The sequence below is a fragment of the Limulus polyphemus genome, unplaced genomic scaffold, assembly GCF_000517525.1.
Source record: "Limulus polyphemus unplaced genomic scaffold, Limulus_polyphemus-2.1.2 Scaffold822, whole genome shotgun sequence".
Taxonomy (NCBI): Eukaryota; Metazoa; Arthropoda; class Merostomata; order Xiphosura; family Limulidae; genus Limulus; species Limulus polyphemus.
Genome location: NW_013666432.1, coordinates 172719 through 183708, shown reverse-complemented (window position 1 = coordinate 183708; position 10990 = coordinate 172719). Strand labels below are relative to the sequence as shown.

At 27.4% G+C, this 10990-nt stretch overlaps 1 protein-coding gene across 1 annotated transcript in view; it reads left to right on the top strand.

Annotated features, from left to right (window-relative positions):
* LOC106460719 (ryanodine receptor-like) overlaps positions 1 to 10990 on the top strand; it is a 210205-nt gene that overhangs the window by 85175 nt on the left and 114040 nt on the right. Inside the window, exons 60-72 of the mRNA XM_022387498.1 lie at positions 637 to 726; positions 1027 to 1143; positions 1628 to 1648; positions 1899 to 1973; positions 2314 to 2380; positions 2550 to 2673; positions 5479 to 5740; positions 6061 to 6179; positions 8128 to 8238; positions 8760 to 8998; positions 9301 to 9382; positions 10062 to 10088; positions 10352 to 10488. Coding sequence (XP_022243206.1) covers positions 637 to 726; positions 1027 to 1143; positions 1628 to 1648; positions 1899 to 1973; positions 2314 to 2380; positions 2550 to 2673; positions 5479 to 5740; positions 6061 to 6179; positions 8128 to 8238; positions 8760 to 8998; positions 9301 to 9382; positions 10062 to 10088; positions 10352 to 10488 — 1471 coding nt within the window. The remainder of the gene's footprint in view (positions 1 to 636; positions 727 to 1026; positions 1144 to 1627; positions 1649 to 1898; positions 1974 to 2313; positions 2381 to 2549; positions 2674 to 5478; positions 5741 to 6060; positions 6180 to 8127; positions 8239 to 8759; positions 8999 to 9300; positions 9383 to 10061; positions 10089 to 10351; positions 10489 to 10990) is intronic.

Sequence of the window (10990 nt, the reverse complement as noted above, 5' to 3'; positions counted from 1 at the left end):
CATATAGATGCTTGATACATTAAGAACGACTGAAATAATAATTTGAGTAATAATTAATATGTATTTGTTACTTTATAGATTTAATAGATATTTATTGTTACTTTATTAACGTTTTTATGCTTATACTGTGAGGTAAAAATGGCTGCTGCTGTGATTTTGCCTTGTTTATGAGCTTATCCTAATTTTAGGATCTTCTTTTTAATAAATTCTTGAAAATGTTAAAAAAGAGAGGGGGGGCTGGCAAGGATGTTTGCCCCAGAGCCCATGATGGCTCTTGACGTTCCTGTGCTTATTATTACACTTCATATAGGGTACTCAGAGGATAAGAAACAAGCTCTGTTTTGATTGTTTTCTTTATTATAATCATTTAAAGAAAGACCATAATTATTATTGACAGAAATTTTTCATTAAAGTTTCAAAATGTACTTACAGGTTGGATTAATGCTGAACTTACTAGAAATTACTCTCAGAATTCAAGAGTCTAAAGTGATGAAAGAAAACATTTGAAATTCCAACCAGAACATTATGTAATCTTATATCTTTATCAAATTTTCACACAAAAGTAAAATTAATAAGTTTAGATTATTAATGACAAAAAGCACTTTGAGTTTTTTTTTCAATAATTTTTAATTTCAGTTTGAAAATGGATGGAGTTATGGTGATTACTGGAACTATGAAAGAAAAATTCATCCCAGATTGAAACCCTATAACCTTCTGGCTGAATGGGTTTGTGGTTTAATAGATTATTTTAAAACTAATTATAGCAATTGTGTGTAAATGAGCAGACTTATCTCATACCTGTATACTTTTAGAGTTTTGTTTATATGTTTTAACACTGTGTATGTATATAATTTCTATAGCCAGTTGTCAGAAAATGCTTAATGCCGTTTTCAGTTTTATTTAGTGGCTATGATATTCTACAAATATGAATTTTGAATGAACATTTTGTGGCCTAATTTATACGTTTGTAAGGAATTTAACAAGTTTATATTTTTGGAATTGAGAATTTTCACATTTGTTATGAAGGAAAAAGAACGTTATAAAGAACCAATAAGGGAATCATTGAAAGCTTTAATTGCAATTGGTTGGAAGTTGGAGTTGGGAGATGGTGGAAAAAGTACCTTGTCTCATATTTCTTCAGTGGTAAGTCAACATTTTATTTTCATACTGGTCATTTCATGATTTTGTATAAGTATAAAGATAATAAATGTTATCGTGAGAATCATTGACTAGCAATATTTTATTGAGGCTTACAATTGCTTATTTTATAACTTAGAAAAATGTCCAGAAGTTCTCAAGTTTGCAGTATAATTTTTTAACTCTTCTCTTTCACTTTTGTATACTAAATTATTTATGAGAAAATTATCATGTTAAAGTTGGCATATAAAACTTTTTCTAATACTAATACAATCTTATGAACCTAAATATTATTTTGGTATTGTAATAAAATAATTTCTAAAGAGACAGTCAGCCTTTTGTTTACTGTATTATTTAATTAAAACATTTATTTTATTGTATATTATGCTCTAATATTTTATATTATTCATGCTAAACTGTAAACATTTCTAAAATGGATTGATCATGTAAAACCATCAAGTTCTGTCTTTTTTTTTATTGCTTACTCAAGAGGACAGTGTTTTATTATAAGGTAAAAAAATTTTATTTAAAACACTGTATGTGAAGAATTTTGTGTGTTTAGTTTTTTCTTAGGTTGGAGTTTGTAGACTATTAATTGTTGATGTTTGCAATGTGTGAGCTTCAATTTTATAGTTTGTGGTACATAAAAGCTTGCTTCTAAGAAAATAATATTGTGCATCTCATACCATTTTTCACTAAACTAAACTGTTTTTTGTTTATTTTGGTTACTTACTGATATTTAAACCTTTATTTTTTTATAGTCTGGTGACTCTCCACATAACTACAATCCTCAACCGGTAGATATGTCCAATCTCACATTAAGCAGGGATATGCAGGTGAATACTGATATGAATATTTTATTAAAATGTCTTGTTTTCCACAATAAATCTTTATTTTTTTAAATGATATGATATTCAAAAATACCAGTATAACTTTTTTGTAAAAATATATGTGTTGTTTTTAAATTCAGTTATTTAAATTATTTATATGAATTCTAAGTACAAGCAAAATTTCTTCTTTAAGTTCTTTGATAAGTCAAAATAGTTGTGTGTATTAATTATAAAAAATAGGTATATAAAAATAGTTATAAACTTTGTGAGTTTATTATATACAACATGTGTTTTCTTTATTGAATGTAAATTGTAGTGAGTCTTTGTGTTTATTATTTCACACTAGAATATGTCTGAAAGGTTAGCAGAAAATGCCCATGATTTGTGGGCAAAGAAGATGAAAGAAGAACTTGGTAAGCAATTATATAAAATGGTATAGGGTACTTGTTAGTTTATCAGTAATAATAATCTGTAAATGTATATGTAGTTTATAAAATTTATATGTATGTTTATACTCATGATATATTTTATGAAAACTATCTATATCATATATTAGAAAAATATTTTAAAACTTTTGTCCAGGTGGAGATCTTCATCCTCAGATGGTTCCTTATGATTTACTAACAGACAGAGAGAAACGTAAAAACAGAGAACGCTCGCAAGAGCTCCTGAAATATCTTCAGTATGAAGGATTTCAGGTTTATGGGTATGTGCATGATGTGTTGTGACTTGAAACAGTTTTATATCTTCCTAACTTATATATATTCTTTATAAATTTCAAACGAGGAATCGGCTGGCTTGTTAATATTTAACTAAGTTCCATTTATTCCTCATAATATACATTTCCAAGATTTAATTTAATACTTCCTTCTTTTATTAAGCATTTAAGGAGAAAAAGCAGGAATATGTGAATTAGTTTCTATGTATTATTATTGTATAGATAGTCATGGCAGTTTTACACAATGTCATGTATGGAAAGTTTTATTGAAATTGAGTCTTTAATCATATAAAGTTTAAAATATTAATATATAATTGGCCTAGTTCCACGTAATTACTTATATACTTATGTAATAATTTAACATTGAATATTATATTACTCCAAAAAGAATTATGAATAAACAGTAGTTTGTGTTATCTTTACAATACATTAAAATTTTGCGTGATCATTGAGAATACCTATACATGTTTTAACATAGGAAGTTAAATAAAAAAGGATAGGCTACTATAACAAAGAAATTACAGTCAGAAGTTTTTTATTTCCAAAGTTTAATAGTTTAATAATGGCTAGGTTAAGACATTACATTTATTGATTACAGCTTACATGTAATCAATCTGAAGTTAAACAAAAAAAATAATTTTATATCTTTTTTGTACCAATACTTTCAACTAATTTAAATATGAATTGTCTTGTTATAACCTCACAGGAAAAAGGGTTACCAGCATTGATATTATGTATGTCCATTAATACCCATAAGATACTTAATATAAGTTTAACTATGCCTATGATTTTATCCAATGAAACACTGAAATAGTTTGAATTCTAGTTGCGTTTACAGTATATTTATTAACAAGCTTTTAACATTAAAAATTTATAATTTATTACTTGTTTCTTCAAATATTTTCAATGCTCTTGTGGAACATATTAATGATTTTAATATTTTTAACTTTATTTTATAATTTCCTTATTATTTACAAAGCATTTTTAACATGTTTGCTTATTTTTATTAAAAATTCTGAGTTTCAATTAATTTTATTGTTGCATATTGCCATCACCTGCACCAGCTTTTGCATCTTTTTTTGTTTGGCTTTTAAATTCCAAGATTTTTATTTTCCTTGAATTATGATTATTGTTTTCTTGCTAATAGAATGCTAATTGTTTTTAATTATCCATGTTATTAAAACATGCCCATATTTTAGTAATGCACTATGTTAATTACCTTGCTATGAAATAATTAATCATTATCCCCTCAAGCTCTTATAGATGAAAAGACCATCTGTCATGATTGTTTGAAATATTCCCAGTGGTTTTAATGTTTCTATGTACTTTTCAACACATATTTCATTGATAGTAGAACTCACTAACACTTTAAAGCTTTCATTTTTTCAGTACAGTTTGATTTATTGAAATCTTTATAACAATTGTATTGTTATACCCAGTTCAATTAAGCATTTTTGATTGAAAGAAAAAAGTTTTTAACTTTTCTTATTACATAATGTCTAACTACCCATGAAGAGAAAAATCACCTTAATCCAACTAATATTTGTATTTTTTTTTATCCATCTAATTTAAGGTATATTTCCTACAAATAATGTACAATTGGAAATTAATTAATTAATAAAACTTTGACAGTGAAAGATCTACAGTATATTTATTTTGAAGTTTTAATAACTTACATAAACAATTTGGCATATTTTAGATCTGTTAAAAGTAAGGAATAATTATGAAAATACATATTGTCATTTACTGTAATATGACAAGCATAAAAACTGTAGCTTGGTTTGAACAGTATATATTAGAGAATTTTAATTTTATTATTTCATTTGTGAGGTTATGTCTGTATGCTCTCAGAGGTGATATTATTAGGCTAATGGGTTTTTTTGTTGTATATCTGTAGTTTGATTTCAATTGAAAGCCATTGTCATCATAATAATTGTGAATATGCATGAATGCCTGGTACAAAAATATTATATTCTATATTGTACTAATTAGATATAAAATTATTTTTCTGAAATACATTTCTTATACATAACAATTGGTCAGGAACAAGAATGTATTAGAAAAATTATATTGCATAAACTACAACACAATAAAACACATGTAGTTTACTTGAGTTAGAAAACTATAATTGTGCTCCCAGTAAAGGCTATGCTACAACTTGGAATAGTAACTTGAAAAAGAAAAATATGTCTTTGACACTTTTACATGTTAATATATTAAAGTGATATCTTAATATAATAGATTTATTTGCAGGTTTATTTATAGTTTCTGTGACTGTTTTGAGTATTTCAAAGTTACATTTCAATTTTGTAAACTTACCTGATGGTGCTTTCATAATCACACAAGTTTTTTTCTTCAATATTAATTACTATATGCTTTCTATATGAGCTGTTATGCTTTATTGACATTGTTTAAGCTTATTGCAGACTCTCCAGCAACTGTTTTACATAAAAGTTTTTTCATTATTTTTCATACAGTTTTTGTTAGTTTCAAATGTAAAAATTTCTGCTTTGAAAGCTGTTTAGAATATATAAGGTTCTTGAAATTTATGTTCTTTTTGGAAGTTTTTTTTGTGCATTATGATTTCAAACCTTGCATGTAGAACTCTACATTGAAATTGCTTTTTTTTCTTCTTTATGTTTTTATTGCCATGAACATCATATATTTTTGCCTTGTTTCATTTTCTGCTAAAATTTCCTGCATGTCTTACTATTTACTATGAACTGTGGGACTTTTCTTGGTGGCATGATTTGCACTGATTGGCTGCACTGCACACTCATCATCCAATGTCAGACTGCACCAGAAAGCTGAAGATACTCAAGATGTTCAAACTAAACCCAATGATTATAGAGCTAGAAAAAGACGTGGAACAGAGTCAGAACAAATATCATCACCTGCAGCAGGAGAAAGACGATTTGCATCCTCATTATTAGAGAAACTTCTACAGTATCTTGATGTGGCTGCTATTAACATGAAGGTTCTGAAGCCTAGTGCTAACTACAGTAGACGTAACAGCTTCAAAACATCCACAAGGGATGTCAAGTTTTTTAGCAAAGTGAGCTTTCTACTTTCCAGATATACTGTATTTAAACTAATTTCAAGACTTTATGTTCTGTGCAGTATTAAGTATTAGTATTTTGTTAGGTTCTATTTTAGATTTTCAGTACTGCTGCTTTATTCAGATTATTTACTTGAAAGAGATTTAATTTCACCAACAAAGATAACTTTTTTAATTATAACTTGTATTTAAATAATGAGCTTATTTTTTATTTAGTCAGTGAATGATAAGTTCTCTTTCCTTTTTTTCTTTATTTTTCTTTTAATTTGTACTTGATTTTAAGTTATCATATTTAGCAAATTTTTTTATGCATTTAGGTTGTATTGCCACTTATGGAGAAATATTTCTCTGCTCACCGTATCTTCTTTATAATGGCATCTTCACCTACAACCACGGTTGGAACAGCAACAATCAGAGAAAAAGAAATGGTTGCAAGGTAAGGTTTTATGCAGAAAGTTAGTTAATTATGTTCCAGTTTTGTCCCCTGTTGTTACGTGTGTGTGTGTGTATGTTTTGTTATAGCAAAACCACATTGGGCTATCTGCTGAGCCACCGAGGGGAATTGAACCCCTGATTTTAGCATTGTAAATCCATAGATTTACCATTGTTTCTGATTTGGTTCAACGTTTTTTTACTTAATAATACATTATTTCTTGAGAATGAGAAATTATGATAAAATATTTGTTATTTAAAAGAATTAGTCTCAAACCTTATCAAATAGATTACTCAATTACTTGGGATTCTGGCAATTAATTATAAGGTTAACATATTAGAAAAAATGGAGTTGCGATAGCTGTGTTAGTGCTAGACGCTCAACATTTTGGCAGTTAAGAGTAATGACACAAATTGGCAAATAGAAAAGCCTAATTTTTTACCACAGTGATGATGAAAATGTACAAACTATAATGAAACATTGCTAAGTTTATATTCTATTCCATTTGTCTTCTTTTTTCTCCTTCTGATTGGCTTATTAGAATATATATTTTTAACCTCGTATTTAAGTAGATAACACATTTCTCTGAAGTATTTTGAATATTGTAACTACTAAGTCTTGACCATGTTTTATTTATATTGTCAATCTGCAGAATTTAATAACTTTTTGGTAATGTCAGCTCCAATAGCTTATAGTTTTGCCATATTTTTTTATTTGAGAATGACCTATTTAGATAACTCATGCTGCATCTTGCATAAAACATATTATGAGAATAATAACTCACTCACACAGAAAATTGTTATGGTTACAGGTGCTGTAGATTTGCTGAAATGCAAGAAGGTGAAAATATGTTGCACCATTTACAGACCAAGACATTAAAAACAATTCAGCTACTTTTAAATCTATAATCAATAATTTTATGCACTGGCTATATTTAGATTATTTGTAAAACAATTTTAGTGGCTTTTTTTATGCTATTATTGTTACACACATCCAATAATGTATTTTTAGATGTGGTAGTCTCTTGTCTTGATAACAACCAGGTACTGTTTTAATGTTTCCTATCATTACTAAATAAGTATTGATCTTTGGGTTATAACATTTTGAGCCATCAGCTATGTCTATTGACTGTTACACAATATAATTCTACATTTTGAAAGCTATTCTAAATTTTGTGTTTCAGCTTTAGCACTGGATTGATAATAAGGTCAGGAAGTATCGAAATTGCTGCCATGTTTGATAATATCCCTCATTTAATAACATCACTATCTGATCTTGCATAGCATTAATGGACGGATTAACATAGCCATTGAAATCATGTTATAACTGGTGTAAATATAGACATTATGATAGAATAATAAATGTATGTTAGTTTTTGTTGCAAATTGAGTATATTTGTGACTAATTGAAATTAAGAAATTTTATTTACATTAGCAACTTGGCTAAGACCTTTTGACCTTAGTGTTAACACAGTTAAAGATAGTTTGTAGTAATCAGATTCTATTCCAATATTTTATTTCAAACAGTAAAAGTTAATCACATGGAATATGTTGTTTGTTTAACTAATATGTTTTCATACACATCATTATCGTAGATAAAATTATATAGTTAAAATTATCTAACATTTTGATGTGCATTCTTGAAATAGCTCAGTTTTAACGTTTCAAATGCCCAATGTTTTGCAGCATATTATTTATTTTTTGGTTTGACTTTTTTTTCTTTGTACATGTGACATTAAAATCACTAAAATTTGTTTAAACAAAATAATTTATCTCTGTTGGACTTTATTTTTTCTCTTTAGTAAAGTTAAAAAAAAATCACTCAAAAATATGTAAAACATTTTAGTATAAGATGTTTTGTTGATCATGGAAAGGAATCTTCAATAGTTGCAATTTAAAGCACTAAGCCTACTTGCTTATTAAAGTTGGATAATTTATTTATTTTTTTTTAGTTTATTCTGCAAGTTGGCTTCCTTACTACGGGAAAAACTTAGTGTCTTTGGAAGTGAAGCTCGTATTTCTGTTAGATGCTTGCAAGTTCTTATACGAGCCACTGATGCCAGGTGTGTCTATTTGTCATTCCCTGCTGAATTAAATCACACACACATTATTTTTATAACACATATGATGACTAACCTACCATTTCCAGTCAGATAGAATATCAATTTATATTTTAAGAAACCTATTATACAAATATTTGTCTTCAAATGTTTAAAGTTAATGATTTTTATCATTTAAGATCATTTTAGAAAATATCTTGACTTCTTTGCAAAAGTTTCCTAAAATCTCCTAATCTATTTAAAGTAAAATCAATTGAACTTTCAACTTTTTTTCTTATTTCATAAATTGTGTCTATATTCTACCTGTTTACTGCGGTTAGCTAACTTTTTCTGATTGTTGATTTTCCACTGTTAGTATTGTATATATATATATATATATACACCCAAATAAGCTATATTTTATATATTTCCAAAACAGTTATTTTAAGATACTTAAAATATCTGTTGAGAAAATTAATTATGATGAAAATGAGAAAAAAAAGATCCATAAAACTGTCTTCACTCGTTTAATTTTCATTCTTCAGAACCATCACCAAGAATTGTCCAGACTTCGTAAAAACATCAATGCTGACATTTTTCAACAATTCAGCTGAAGACCTTGCCCAAACTGTAGTGAATCTGCAGCAAGGAAAGTACAGCCACTTACGTGGAACTACGATGAAGACCTCTTCTTCATTGAACTATGTCCAGTTAGTTCTTTTGCCTGTTTTGACATCTATGTTTGATCATCTAGCAGCATGTGAATTTGGCAGTGATTTGCTGTGTAAGTCTTCTTCAAAAGTTAAGTTTTTACCATTACATGTAATACAGTTCTTTAATCTCTATCCTAACAGAATATATAACATAAAACATTTATATATATAGTGAATTAAAAAATTTTTTTCTCTCATTATAAATGATGTAAATATTTATCTTCATATGAAAGAACATACATATTAAAGGAAAAGCAAAGTTGATTTAATAATTTAAAAAATGGAAAATATTTTTTCTGCCTTTAAAAATGTTTAGTTGTGTAAATGAATACAAATTATTTATAAATTAATAACTTTTTCTTTATACCACCAGTGGATGATATCCAGGTAGCTTGCTACAAGATCTTGAACAGTTTGTACATTCTAGGAACAGATCCAGAATTGGGTAGTGACAGGTAATTAGGTGATAGGCTTTTGTGAGATGTGGTACATGAAAGTACAGGTTTACAAAACAAATCTTCTAAAATAACATACAACAGACTCTTTTGTTATGTAACAAATATTTGACGTTTTTGTTTTCTGACATATTTCATTTCATATTTTTTGTGTTGTTGTATGTAAGACTCTGTATAATGCAAGTATTTTATTTTTATGTGCATAAGAATAACACAAACAGGTGAAGATATTTCGCTTAAGTTCTGAAACTTAAGAAGCTTACTAAAAAAATACAAATAAATAAGATGTGTTTGTTTCATTGGCTGCTGGATTTATTTGCAAAAACTACTAATACCTAAAAGTATTAGTAGAATGATGATGTTATCTTGTATGTATGTTAATAGTCTATTAAATTTACAACACCAATAATGGATTTAAGAATATTATTAAATACATAATTCTGTAAACTGAGAAGTTAGTAGAAAACAATTAAGTTGTGGATAATGCAGTGAAATCCATATTGCCGTATTATTTAATGCTTGTTCAAATTAAGAAGTCTGTATTAATATATATAGTTATTTTTACCTAGGTTTTATTTATGGTTTTCTTTATTTTATTATTATTTCTTTTCATCATATTTTTATTTGTTTATTTATGTTATTTTATAATATGATATTTTATTTTACTTTATACCTTTAGGAGGTTTGTCAAGGCTGAGCGTGACAGGTACAGTTTAACTATGATTTCTTTAATGTTCTGTGTGTCCTTAAATTCAAAACAAGAACATATATTTGTGAATTAATGATATTTTATGGGTTGCATGTATTTATAGACATAGGATGTAATGTTACTGGAATTCTCATGTAGAAACTATAATAGTATACCAAAACATTTTTGCAACAATATAAAATAATCAGTTAACAGTACATTTAAGAAATTGGAGTTGTTCACTAAATGAAATCTGATAAGCTTAATGATTTTTATCATAGACATCGCCCAGCAATTGGAAACTGTCTTGGTGCCATGGCTAGTACTTTTCCTGTTGCGTTTTTGGAACCACATTTAAATAAGCATAATAAGTATTCTATTCATGGACGTCTTCAGGAACACTCCCTTGAAGCACAAGGTAAAGCTTTAGTAGAATTTTACATAAAATTAAACTTATTTATTATTTAATTATTTCATTCATATGTGCCTACAGAAGTATTCCATTAACCATTGTACATTGTACACAACATTAAGCACATTTTTATTTAAGAATAAGGATGCCTCTCCAAGAATAATAAATATTTCATTCATGGGTATCTCTAGAAGTATTCCCTTAAACCAAAAGGTAATTTTCTAATAGGTTTTACATAACATTAAACTTATTTGTTTGAGAATAGAGATGTCTCTTCGAGATTAGTAAATATCACATTCATGGGCTTTTCCAGAATATAATTTAAGTTTGAGGTAAGTTTTTAATAGATTTCATATAACATTAAACATTTTTTTTAAGAATAAGGATGACTCTTCAAGTATTTCATTCATGGACATCTCCTGAAGTGTTCTCTTAAATATAAAGGTAAGTTCTTTGTTTGTTTGTGTGAAGTTAAACTCAAAGCTACACAATAGGCTATCTGTGCTCT